Here is a 14,032-nt window from a genome sequence, read left to right as displayed (position 1 = left end):
TCGGCCAGTTTGTTATCGGTCTAGTAGCAGTCTACCAGCTCAGAGTGAGCAGTATACCTCAAGCGTTACTGTGTAACGGGCCGGGCCCAGGCTGGGCTTCACTACGGGATTCACGGGCCGTGCCGGGCTCGCTACAGCGATAATTTAGCGGGCCTGGGCCGGGCCCGGGCTTGAAGCCGCGGGCCTGGGTCGGGCTTGGGCTTCAGGTCTCGGGCCAGGGCCGGGCTTGGGCCTCAGATTGAGGCCCGTGCAGTGCTCTAGTTCAGATTCCTCTTCAGTGCACTTTTAATGATATAGGTGCAACTGCCCACACTGGTAGTAGCAATAAAAAGTAATAGGAAGGAAGCTCCTGAATCTTTGACCGAACTTTCAGCATTCAAATTGACGTTGCACAGTAAGTTGTACTGAGTAAAAGGATGCAACTATATACAGTCGAGCCCGGATATACAGAACCCAGATATTCTGAATTATTGGCTATATCGAACACAGAGAATATTTCGTTGAAAATCCTGCGTAAAACTATAGGAAAGTCATGCAGTACATGGAACTCTGATTTCGCCGCTCGTTCAATATGTCGAACTGTATGTGGCGCTTCACCTAACGGTGCTCTTTGAACACTTTTTGCATGCGGAGACGGGGCGGATGTGCGGCCTTGGGCACCTGTTGGCAGCAATAGTGCTGTGAAACCATGTTATGACGTGAACGAGGTGTGTACCTGAAGGTGGTCTCCGATCTTTTGTTCTCGCTTTCCGCGCCGCATTGCTGCATCGCGGTGAAGCCACTTGCCTGGCGTGTTTTGCTCGCTTTGGTGCCGAAGGCATTGAGGAAACAAACTTGTACCCAAATTTTAATGAGCAGTTATTCTATTTTTAGTGTACTGGTTACAGGATTAGACATTTTATAATAATAGGCAGTGTCAGGTTTCAAAGAACTGTCTGCTCTGTTATATACAGCCGGAGCTAGCGCACTCTACGTGCCGCAAAAGTTGTGTTAGTACCCATCCTGGCTGTTCAAGGGGGTTCTTTCTGTTAAAAAATGGCAGCATCATAGTCGCACATGTGTAACCCATGTAATCTGACGCGACCCAAAGCGTGTATCGCGGACCCGCGTATAACATGCTCAAACTTTGGTGCGAAGAAAGCTGTAAGTATAGCAACGCTTATATGTACTCCGTTTCATACATAGCAGGCAACGCTGGCAAAGCTAGTGCACCTGTTTGCGCAGGCTAAGTCCGCACTCAAAAAGTAGTTCGCCATACAATCAAAGCAAACGCAAACATATATTGTTGTGAGAGATCTTAAGTGCTGTGAGTGGCAAACTTCTGAAATTCGTTTTATCTCTTGCCACGCTTTCGTCCTCCAACTCATTGAGACTTCGAGAAGTAAGAATGACTTTGGCAGTCTGATACGTGGCTGGAAGGGGGAATCGCCCTTACTCCATCCACGCATAAAAAGTAGTTCACACTCAGTGAAAATTGTAGCCAGAGGCTCCGAGCATCGAGCGCCTCACAGCTTCGACCGTAGTTTTCAGTGCTACCACTTTGCTTTACATTACTCTTTGTTTTCATCCAAACACTGAACAATTCTTCGGGATGGACGAATGATACATGGTGCAGTAATGCGGTTTCACAGACGCGCTACTTCCGCAGCCTTCACAGCAGTGCCTACATTGTATGAAATGGAGTACAGTGACTGGTGCACTGCCGGCATGTCGCATGTGCACCCGGCTCTGGTGTGACAACTTTCACCGAGTAAAACTCAGTTCTGTTTCCAGATCTAGCAGACATAGATTGGCAGCAGCAGTGGTGTGGCAGACATTTACACAGACAATTACATAGTACAGTCTTTTGTGAGGAGCTTACTGGCCAATTAGTGCACGACTAGAGCCACCAACCGGCCACGCAATAAAACTCTTGCAGAACGTCAGCACGCCAAATACCTAGATGATGGTAAAGAGAGCCCATTTTATTTCCCCCACAGCTTCGTTCATCACAGCTACATTCCCTACACTTAAAGGCAGTCGGTAGTAACCTCACACTACTGTGAGCTCAAGTACATTTTCAATTAATGCCGCATGAGAAACCAGGTGCCACAAAAAGCGCATGCGTCGGTGGCACCTAACCTGGTAGGCATGGAATACAGGCTCCATCCACTAGAACACCTCTCCGTGAAAGGTACAGAAAAAGAAAGACTTCAGAATGCACTTTTCTTTGTTAATACATCAACAGTGTTAGTGCTGATGCATTAACATTCTTTGTCTTTTCTTTGGCAGTCCATGAGCAAGAGTGGGCAGTAAATTACACTTGATTCCATAAATCGAACTCAAAGAAGCTAATACTTGAAATATGTGGCATTTGAATTAAGAAGTGCCTATTTTGATACACTTGATAAGCCAGTGGGACTAAAACACAGTTAGAAAAAAAAAAAAAAGCCAGATGTTCAAATTAAGCGCGGTTGCACTAATGACATTCCATTGTAAGCTGATAGGCACAGAAGGAGGTAAGTGTAAGAGTAGCTCAGCGTCCACAGTACATTCCCATCAGGTTATAACAGTGAACTTGATCAATAAACAGGAAATTCAGCAACAGAAAAAGTAGTTTTCTGCAGCATAAAAAAGTTGCTTCATCTGGCGCCAGCAGTACGTACTTGGCCCCAGTGGTGCATTTCCAAATCCCTGATATTTTCCAGTCGTTGCCGCCGATGCCCCAAGTCCAGAGTATGACCGGCTTTCTGCAGAACACGAAATGGTGCACGTGATGCAAGCTGCAAATGCACACTCTAAAGAGAATCAAGGTTGAATAGATACCTCATTGTTCAAGCCACAAGGCACATACTGAAATGTGGCGCGGCACTAAGAATAAGCATATTGAAAAATGATAAATTAATAATTATACAAGCCTACAAAAATCTTTATTCTAGTCTCAGGCAGATTAGTGCATAGTATCTGGTATCCTATGTGATGTACACAAAATAGAGAGCTTTAGTATAGCGTTAGCGTGATAGCGGACCTAAGGGAAATTACATTAACGTGCCATAAGCAGCTTATCCCCAAAGAAAGTTTTAGCATAGCGTTCTGAAAACGATCTGCTTTACACAGAGGCAAAAGGTCCTTCTAAAATGGTCACCACTGCCGCTAACTTGACAAAATATAACATTTCAGATTCTTTTAAGCCAGTTAATACAGCAGCGCTTATTTTTGCCTGCAAAATGATCCAGAAATTGAAATAAAATGAAATAAGAAACTCCCAACAATGGCGCCATCAAGTCAAGGCAATGTTAACTAAAACCGTTCAAGCAAGAATATTTTCCATCATATGGCATCTAATGTTCAAAAACTTTTGTAAATTTATAAAAAATTATGTTACATCATCTAAGCACATAAAACTCCGTGACAAAGCTCGAAATCTATTTTTGTTTCGTTCCGGACGTCTGTGTTACGTTCCAGGCAGTTGCAGATGGTAGCAGTGCAGCTTGAGATCCCATTAGGCTGTAGCCCTCCAGAATCGAGAGCGTATCTCAAAAACTGGGCGGAACTGCAGCTTAAACTTCATTGTCGAAGCAAGGTAAGTCATAGCGAAAAGCGAAAACACCAGTAGTTGCCGGTAAACATGCCGACCGGAATCGCAAGGAATGCTGATTCGGCTGAAGCAGGCGGCTCTCGCTTGGAAGGACGCCGCCATGTTTTCACGAAGTGGGCGCAAAAGCCGCAACTGCCGCAACGCTAACTTCTGAAAATTCTGTGCGTACGCTAACGCTATTTCCCCATTAGCGTTCTGCGCACGCGCACTCTGGACCCACTATTCCACTTTGCATGCAATTACGCAAAGCCTGAAATACTAAAACTCTCTATTAACAGATCTGAACAACTAGCAGCTTGTGACTGCTTTTACATGCATATCATCAATGAGCCACAGATATAGAATACAAGCATCCTGCTTGGATTCCAAGACAGTAAATGCAAAGCTTCAACCTTGGTAAAAACAAAATTTTTTATTCATGTTATGGGTGCTTACGCAGTGGTCAGCAAATTATGCTACAGGACTTCTACTTTAATAATACCTGCATTCTACTCCTACTTTAATAACTTCTACTTTCTACTTCTACTGTCTACTTCTACTTTCTTCTACTTCTTCTTCTAACTTCTACTTAACCTGCATTAATAATACCTGCATTCAATGGAGAAATCATAATTCCTCAGCAGATAGGAAACCGATCAATACTTTTCAGTCTGCATTGCTAGTTTTAGTGAAATAATTTTGGGCTTCCTAAAGTTTCTGTGAACAGTAATTGCAATGTATTTGAATGGCTTCATAAGCACATCTATCAATTAATTAATTAATTGCTACAAATGAAGAGCTAGTGCCCCTGAACATAGAATGTACAAGCTACTGCTGGAAGTAATTAAGCTTGTGAAACTAACAATGGAGCATTCATGCTGACCTCACTGAAATTTGTTTTTTGAAACCTTGTTAAAGAACTATAAACACCTAATTTTAGTTACATGTTTTATTCAAACAATGCGTTAGACATTGGAATACATGGTTCGCAACCTGGTATTTGCCTATAGCCACTACGTAATTTACAATTGAATTTCTTCTTGATGCTGTTTCGGTTTCAACAACCGAACGATGGCTGTGACGAATTGGAAATGTTTAGGTCACGTGATGCATGAAAAAACTGCAATATAATCACTGAAATGTAGTTTTAATTCACTACAATGCTTAAGCTAGTCTGCTTCAAGAGCTGGAATGATGACATATCGGTGTAACGCAGTAGTAGTTTTTTTCATGCCTCATGTGACCAAAACACTCCTTATGAGTCACAGTCATCATTCAGTTCATGAAATCAAAACAGAAACAAGAAATTCAATTATAAGTTATTTAGTAGTCGTAGGCGAATACCACACATGGTGAAGCATGTATTCTAATATTTATCACATTATTTAAAAGAATAAAATACGCAGTTAAAATGAGGTGTTTAAGCTCCTGTTGGCAGCAGCTATTTAACAGACAGTTGAGTGCTAGTCTACTTTTTTTTGGCTTAGTCAACATCATCAAGAAGCCGAGAGTTGGACGAAAACTCATGTGGTCAGAGTAAATCATAATAACATGAAATTGCAGATGCCAACCAAAAACAATAAAATGCCATGTTTTTGTTTCTTTTTTTTGGCTGGCATCTACAATTTCACATTATTATCAACATCATCAACTTCTTCACTGTCAACCAAGTTGTGTCAACTGCAGGACAAAGGCCTCTCGCACTAATCTCCGGCTAACCCTGTTCTGTGCCAGCAGCAGTTGCATTATCCTAAAGCGGATGCTTGGGCGAGTTGGTACGACATTTTCCTGAATAACAGCGCGAACTTGGACGAGGACTGAAGGAAGCCCCCGTCTATGTGTCTTCCTTCAGTCCTCGTCCAAGTTCGCGCTGTTTATCCTAAACTTTCTTAATCTCATCTCCCACATCTTACCCTCTGCTGTCTCCATGCGACGTTTACCTTCGCCTGGGCTCTGCTCTGCTACCCTAAAGGTCCATCGGTTATCAGTTTGCCTCATTCTTAGCCATAGATGGTTCCAAAACTTGCTTTTTCCACAGACTGCTGAGTTGTGAAACAATATAGATGGTTCTCTGTGCGCACTGCAGACTAACTGGTCTCAGAAAAAAATGCCCAACCACGTTATTTAATAGTGGTGTTGTACTGATACCCTCTGTACCAACCCCGGCTATGTCTCTATTTCTGAATAAATGAATTACACATCTTCGTCACATCCATTTCTTGCTCTTGATTCCAGCTAGGATATAGTTATTGCTTTATCTTATATACTGTGCTTAACCCTTTCAGGCGCTTTGTACACAATTGTGTATACAGCAAACTCACAGCTTTTTCTGAGAAACTGGAGCACTTAACAGTGATTTCATTATTTCAGTCAAATTGAGCACCCTTCTTATTGCAAATAAGTTGTTTTTTGGTACCACGTAGCGAATGCAGTAAGTAATATTTCACTCAACAGTGAGCTAGGTAGCACTTTGTCTGCCGTTTTTGTGCAGACAGATTTTGCCACGAGTGAAAAGATCGATTTCTTTTGCTCAATTTCGAGCGTAATGTGCATCTTCAAAACACAAAACGATTCCACGATCCCTAGGGTGCTTACCTGACACACGAGAACATTTCGATGTTACCATTTATAACAAATCTGACACTTTGTACGGAATTCTCCACATCGTTGTGAAAACTTACCTGCTGGTCGTTCATGTTCGAAAACTAACAAATTCCCTTTCTAGAGGCCTGAATATATACTACTTAGGTGAAAAAGTAATTTGTCAAAACAAAAAATAGCGCCTGAAAGGGTTAAAGGAGCAACAAATTCAAGGTGATTCTTCCTAACATGGTACAACACTGCTGATGAAGCGTATGTGATCAACTCCTGCACCAACCTTGCGGAGCAGCAGAGCATCCAGCAGCCATGACTTGGTGACCGGCAGCAGCAGCACCATCGTGAATAGCATGAAGCAAGTCCTTCCAGGCAAAAAAAAACAACAAAAAACAATAACAAAAAGACTGGCGGCTACTCATGATCCTAGAACACTGCTCTACTTTCCCACTGCTCTCATCAACAGCGTCCTCATGCGGTAACAAGAGATCATGGCATGTCAATGAATATAAACAGGGGGATTCGAGTTTGCAATCTGACGACAGACATTCACAATGACTCAAGATATACTTAACAAAAAGAAGACAGTTAGAAGGCTTCAATGAAAGCACACCGGAAGAATGTTCCACGCATAAAAAGATCATGTTTACGTTCATGCACTGCAGCATAGCTCACCTTTGCAAGCAGTCGAAGGGACTGGTTCTCAGGGCCAGCGCCAGACACATCTGCTCCAAGACAAACAAAATGAAAAAAGTGATGAAAAGAAGAAAGCTCCCCAACGTTACACCATCATCTCTCCCCCCAGGATAAAATATCTAAGTAGTGATGCAGTAACCTGTTACCTGTACCATAGCGCCCTAAAGGATCCCCACTTCTAAGTGCACGTCAATCATGTGGCTGCAATAGGGGATATTCAAAATTCCGCAAGTGTGCTTTCCCACATAACTATGTTGACCCGAACAAGATGGCCGACTTCGCTATAAAGGAACTACGTGGGCTACAGGACAGGCGCTAAAGATGTGCATAGACTGTAAGAAAGGTATTTTGGAAGAATCAAACAAAAAACCAGTCTTTCTTGCTTTGTTTCAGCTGGAAACGCATGGTCAGCCATCTTGTTTGGGACAACATTGTTATGCGGGAAAGTGCACTTGCGGAATTTTGAATATCCCCTATTGTCGCATTTTCAAGGATGCCCATCCTCCTGAACGCATCACTCTGATCATCAAGGCCCACCAAATTGCACTGCCTTTGCCAGACAGATGACATTGAGAGCTTTTTTTCTGCACGTCCACGCCTCACTCTCCTCCCATTTTTTTATTCATACCTCTCTTTCCAGTTTTTATCCCCTTTCTTTTCATTAATGCAAGATAGACAACTAGAATCTTTGTTTGGTTAACCTCACCACATTTCCTTCTCCTGTTTCTCAATGAGGTGAGAGCACAGAATGCAAAGAAAGTTTCCTATGCAGCTTGTTTTCATTTCTATGCAGCAAAACCTGCTTTCACGTGCTGAAAATGAAGAAAAATAATAAAAATATTTCTAACCAGGAGTAGAGAAACAATGACCATTTGAATGCTGCACTGATTAACACAGCCTCATATGTGGCTGGATTCTGTTGACATAACCTAAATAGAATATGCAAAATTAGAATGATTCCAAGTTCAGACTAGGGGAGATTCATTTGAAACTGGCAACAAAACGAGTGCCCGTTTAATTTGGGTATATTGTGGAAGCAATCTCGAGTCGTGCTCAGAAGTAAGTACGTTACAAGCAATCTTGTAATACCAACAGGCACTCAGCAGTCAGCATTATCTTTGCACATTCAAAACCATCTTGCCAGTTACGGTGCAGCCACGGTCAGTCACGGCCCCTCCAAATATCCAAATTAGCACTGAACATCCTGTGGACGTCTTGTAGACGTCCTGTGGACGTTTAGGACATCTGCTGGGCATCCAAAGGAGTTTCAGTGCACATTCGGATGTCTTTCCAAGCATTGCGTACAAAGAGGCACTTTTGTCCTTTGAATCATGTGCTCAACTGTCAGCCTGCTGGAAGTGAGACCAGTTTAAGTGGACTGCCTTAGTCAGTGCAGTCCCATGCTTTGAAAAGATCATTTATAACTGCACTGAGCACAACTGTCAGTGTTTGTGGCCTACCTGCCAGCATCCTTCATAACTGTCATCATGAACCCAATCGTGGTCGCTGCAGGTAAAAGGCCTCACCCATATCTCTCCAATTAACCCAGTCCCCAATGGGCATCGAAAATCCCATGGATGTCCTATGGACATTTTGGACGTCTATGGGATGTCCAACGGTGTTTAAATGCTTATTGGGTTCTTGTGCCAGCCGAACCCATCTCATCCTCGCAAACTTCCTAATCTCATCCGCCCACCTGAATTTCGGCCGCCCCCTGCTACACCTGCCTTCTCTTGGAACCCACTCTGTTACCCTAAGGGACTACCAGCTCTTACCTTCACATTACGTGGCCTGTCCATGCCCATTTCCTCTCCTTGATTTCCACTAGGATGTCATCAACTTGCATCTGTCCCCTAATTGACTTTGCTCTTTTTCTGCCTCATAATGTGACTCTAACCATTTTCCTTCCCGTAGCTGGCTGTGCTGCATCCATCTAATCTCAGGACTCTCCGTTAGCCCCCAAGTTTGTTAGCCTCATGCGTGAGTATTGGCAAGAAACAACTGCTATATACTTCCCTCTTTAGGGATACTGGTAAGGTGCTATTCGTGACCACACAGACAAATCTCCTCCGTGTGAGCCAACTGACATTTCATTTCTAAGTTCAAAATGAGGTTTTCTATTCATGGAATAGCCCAAGTAGCACCAGTTCGGACACCAGCACAGAGCAATAATTGAAAGAAAAGCCAGGTAATTCACGTCACATGAACAGGAGTAAACTGTGTAGACAAAATTGGTTATGTGTTCGACAAGTGCTCAGAAAGTATGTCCAATGCATGGCACAAACAAGAGGTGCAAAAGATGTAGCAACGAAGTGAGCACCTCCGAACAACAGGTACTGAAGAGGAATGCAAAAAATTATGAGAGGAGAAATTAAAGATCAGCAATCAAGGAAACAAGTTAAACAAGGCTGACGTAAACGTGCTGTACAAAACTGTAGGTCTTCACTAGTACAGCCCTTAATTCTGAGAGAAAAAATAATGTACAGGTGACGCCAAAAGTAAATGGAAGCCAATATTAACGAAAAAATTTAATCATTGCCCTCCCAATTCATGCATCCTTGAATACACATGTGAACCCTAATTGTGGCTGTGCAAATTGCACTGTGCACCAACAAACATGCACCATTGTGCTTTAGATTTAAAGAAATTAAATTGCTTTGACAAAGTCGCCTTCCATTTACTTTTGACGGCGAGTGTACATCTGTCGATAATGACTGCGATAACCAAGATAACAATAATAGTAATGACAGTAAATGAAGCATTTTTCACTGCCTGTACAAAGACTGGAGGCTAGCTTAGAAAGCTTCCTGAATACACCAGCTGGAAGCCAAGAGCCGAAGTACCCGGGTTGAAACCTGACCGCGGCGGCCGCGTTTAAACGCAGGCCGAACGCAAAAGGCACCCATGTGCTGTGCAATGTCAGTGCACGTTAAATATCCCCAGGTGGTCGAAATTATCCCCGAGACCTCCACCATATGGCACCTCTTTCTCTCTTTCTTCTTTCACTCCTACCTTCCTCCCTTCCCTTACGGCGCAGTTCAGGTGTCCACCGATATATGTGAGACAGATAGACAGATACCAATTTACCAATTTAAGCCGAGGTTCACTCACTTGCCACAGACCGGACAGCTGTGTCCTTCCTGGACAGGATGCTCCGTACACTAGTGTGTCCATCAGTAAGAACATGCTGCAGAACCCTCAGGCACTGTGGGATGCCAAAAACAGAAAACATTAATTATTGCACGACCAGCCACTGCACTACGACACTGCTGTAAAAAATAACAAATTACTCTAAGTCACCGCTCACCCCAGCCCCGTCCCCCACCCGGACCACAAGACATGACGAACGAACACCCGACCGACCCGAGACCCGACCGACCCAAAACCCACACATGAAGACACCGCCCCCCTGCCCCTGCCATCCAGTGCGTCCACGGACCTCGGCCATCAGCTCCTGGCACCGTCCGGCCCGGATGCTTTGTGGACCGGGACTCATCCTTCGATCATCTCATTCACTGCGGCGGCCAGCACCTCACCACTTTCTCCTTTCCGTCCCACCATCCTCTGAGGCTCATCACCATTTTGCGCGTCTCTGTCACCGATCGGGAAGATCGCTCGGTGGCCCCAGGAAGTGTGACGAAGACAACGAAGCTGGCGGTGGCGCGGGACGGAGCGCTCATGCTAGGCCAACGGCCATTAATTCATCTCTTATACAGGACACCCAAATCAATGCGCATGACATGTTTACAAGGTAGTGCTATCCTTTCAAATGTTCAACTGCAACAGGGTGCATGATTGCACAGGCATGCCCCTACCAACCAGGAGGTTTGTTTTAACCTTCACAGATCTTTACTTTAAAAAGTTATTAGGTCTAACCTTACTGGCTTAGCGCATTAAGGAGTGAAAGCTGAGTGGCACTAGCAGCCAAAAGGTCTGGAGTGGCAGGACCATTTTATTGTTTCATAAGAGACTGCCTAGTTAAGCATCTCACAGGCCCTTTTGGTATCTATATGCTCACGTGCATACTCGGCCTTCTTTTGGTTGAGGCCTTTGGTTCGATCGCGTTGCTGGCACACTTCACGGACTCCAGGGCCCACCTGCACGAAGCAAATGCTCTAGATCCCAGTGTTGCCTTATTTATAGTCGAAACCTTACGTTGGTTTTCAGGAAAGGAAAGGTGCATAAACAGCACACTGGGTCAGTGGACACCTCAACTGCTCTTTAAGGTGCATCGCAGTGGTGTCCACCTAACATGTTACACATAATGTGTTATATGGCTGCTGTTGTACCCCTAAATCACCCCTACTAAGTGGCTTGCACAAAGCTATTAAAGCTTTCGCTATAAAACAGTGAGAAATACGTCAGTGCAGTCTGTGTAGGCGGACATTACACTGACACCGCCCATTCGTCGTCATCATTCTCGTGGGAACGCGACAGCGCGAAATGCACGCGAGCTCGCCTTGAGAAAAGAAAGAAGCCGAAGTGCTCCGCTTTTGGGCTGGTACCGACGTCCGCTGCAGTCGCCTACTTTGACATATCCAACCGTGCCTGATGTACTGAACCAAGCGTGACAATATATACGTAGAGGTCAGCTACCTATTCAGTTTTTTTTATAATTTCTGGTGTTAGGGCACAAGACTGCAAAATTGTGAGATTGCGCTGCGAAATTGAAAGCCATCAACACCAAAGGAAAGCCCAGTTTTTTACTTTCCTGAATCAGTATTGTGATTTGAAATATCGAGCCTCAAAAATACGCTCCTGAAAGCTCACTGAGTTACCTTTCCTACGTAGAAAATTTAAAAAATGGCAGCCCTCTCATTTCTATTGCAGCAAATACAGATGCAGTTTGTGTACTTTATATTGTAGAAGACAAAAACATGATTTCGATAAAGATACCGCACGCGGCAGCACATTCTGTGGATGGAAAAGGAATTACTTTTCAAAGCAGTCCTAATACAAATACATATTGCGAGTGCCTCATGTACGTCGATGCCTTTACTTCGTGTATTGGCATCAACTGCTTCTAACTTATTTTCACCTGACAATGACTGTACGGTGAATCACAGCTAGTCATTACAAGTAACAAAACAATTTCAAAGTTTGAATTCTTGATATTGGCCATGTTTAGTACAGTGGCTGCTCAGTGAATAAATAACAGTCAATGCCGAGACGAAAAATTTATATCACAGCTTACTAAAATTTGCATATGGCTTTTAACCATTCCTAACAGAAAGAAAATCTTTCAAAAACATGTGAACTCCTTCTGACAGTAATTCACATTAGTTACCTTGATATTTTTTCACAGTCATTCAGAAACATAGCACTCAAACAATGTCAATGAAATAAATCAAGCAACAAGACGGAAGAAATAAATGTGCTTGCATCCCGCCCATAAGGCCTCTTGTCATATTATGGCTTCACTTTCAAAACTCAAGTGAGCTCCGAGATTCTGACCATGCTGTTCAGCCCGTTCCCCTAGATGTCTTTCACTACCGGGCCCGACAGGCAGTACTAACACACGGTACATGCCCGCACGGTTATGCCACGCGAGCACCTTGACCCCAGCACAGCGAAGTTCCTGCACTGTCTCCTCGTTGGGGGGGGGGGGGGGGGGGGGGGGGGAGCGAAAATCAAAGTATCAAATGGCCTTGAGAGTCGGCGCCGGAATCCCCAAGAGTTCTTAAAGTCGCGCGCTATGTCGCAACGGTCCGTTACGAGGGCTTCTCTCTTTTCTGGCGCTGCAACTTGGCGCTCCAAATTTCGCTGCCCTTGTGATAGAGTGCTTGGTCGTAAGCTTTTACAAGACAGGGAGCACATGGGAGGCCACAGAAATGCAGAGCCGGCTAGGATAGTCTGCGAAAAGAACGCGTTTCACAAGCCACGCACCCCGTACTATACGCATGTCCCCGACGTGACCCGTTACGTGTCTGCAGAACAAGCGCGGCTTCCACCTTCGTGGCACGCAGCCAACGAGATAAACAAGGTGCCCGCGGAAAGAGCTGCGGTGCAGGGATGGGCGCCACGAAATAACTAGGAAACGCAAGAGACGGAAGGGCATGGCACGAAGCAAAGAGCACTTCATGACTGCACATTCCGTCGAGAAGGCAGCGTTTTTAGTAGAAATGCACTGTGACGTCAAGGAGGAAATAAGTACCCCAAGGAATCAACTTCGAGCCCGCTCTATCGCCTCGGCCACAATATCAACCAGCATTGGAAATTCCTTTTTCGGTCAGTGCTGTGGAGGCACCACTCATACGTTTCTGACTCGCTCCTTGACGCAAAGTTCCAGAAAAATGGTGCGTTTAGATATGTCGAACTTTCATGTCATCTTGGGAAAAAACTAAGCCAAATATCAAAATTTCGTCCGCAACATTTCCTCCCTTTTTCTTTCTTGATTGTTAAGCCGCAATTTTTATCCATATCGAACCTAGTGTTTGTATTTTACAGGCTCTGAAAGTTGTGCATGTATTTTCTGCGGTGATTTGAATTTCGCGCTAAAAATTTACTAGTGCGACGTGGCTCCACCTGGCGACAAATTATTTTGTCGCTACTACACTCTACCACCAACTTCTTGCTTGTCTGTGTTCGTGCGCACACTTTTTTTTTAGAACCTGGACGAACAAACTTGATTTCTTTCTTTCCTTTTTTTCTTGCTTGGGCTGTATTTCGAAAGGATTCTGCTTTTCTTTTTTTTTCTGGAGCTTGTGGTTGCAAGAGGGATGCAAGGCCACACCCAAAAGCACCTCACCCCCCCACCCACCCCTCCCGCAGCACACACAGTAAGGCATTGTTCGCACCAAAGCACACGTGAGTCGAGTTATCCGGTCAAAAACCAGTTACTTTGTTCACGTAAACGCGCCGAGTCGAGTCAAGAGATCGGGGGTTGACTCAACTCCACCCTGCCCCGATGTGCTTGTAAACGCTGCCGGGCCAAAAAAAACGGAGGGGAGAGGATAAATGCAAACTTGTTTTTCACTTGCGCTGTCGCACTTCTGAAGCAGCGGTGGTGTGCCTCAATCTTGGCAGTGTTGTAGGCGTTACCGAAAGAAAGTAACTAAATACGTTACTCGTTACACTAAACAAAAAAAGAACGCGTTACCGCCCTACGTTACCCACAAAAAAAGGTAACGCGTTACCGTTACCGGAAAAAAAGTATCGCATGTTACTTTGCCGTTACTCCATGGC

General features: G+C 44.4%; 1 protein-coding gene across 1 annotated transcript in view; it reads right to left on the bottom strand.

The window, feature by feature from the left end:
• The window catches only part of LOC149347431 (AP-4 complex accessory subunit Tepsin-like), a 46,969-nt gene that overhangs the window by 19,086 nt on the left and 13,851 nt on the right, over positions 1–14,032 (bottom strand). Inside the window, exons 4-7 of the mRNA XM_089587099.1 lie at positions 9,959–10,052; positions 6,827–6,876; positions 6,435–6,516; positions 2,646–2,729 (exon numbers count right to left, since the gene is read on the bottom strand). Coding sequence (XP_089443225.1) covers positions 2,646–2,729; positions 6,435–6,516; positions 6,827–6,876; positions 9,959–10,052 — 310 coding nt within the window. The remainder of the gene's footprint in view (positions 1–2,645; positions 2,730–6,434; positions 6,517–6,826; positions 6,877–9,958; positions 10,053–14,032) is intronic.

This window comes from Amblyomma mixtum, chromosome 4 (assembly GCF_055824585.1).
Source record: "Amblyomma mixtum isolate Tamu chromosome 4, ASM5582458v1, whole genome shotgun sequence".
In the NCBI taxonomy this organism is placed as follows: Eukaryota; Metazoa; Arthropoda; class Arachnida; order Ixodida; family Ixodidae; genus Amblyomma; species Amblyomma mixtum.
Note: the sequence above shows the minus strand (reverse complement) of the source record. Positions and strands in the feature narration are given on the sequence as shown.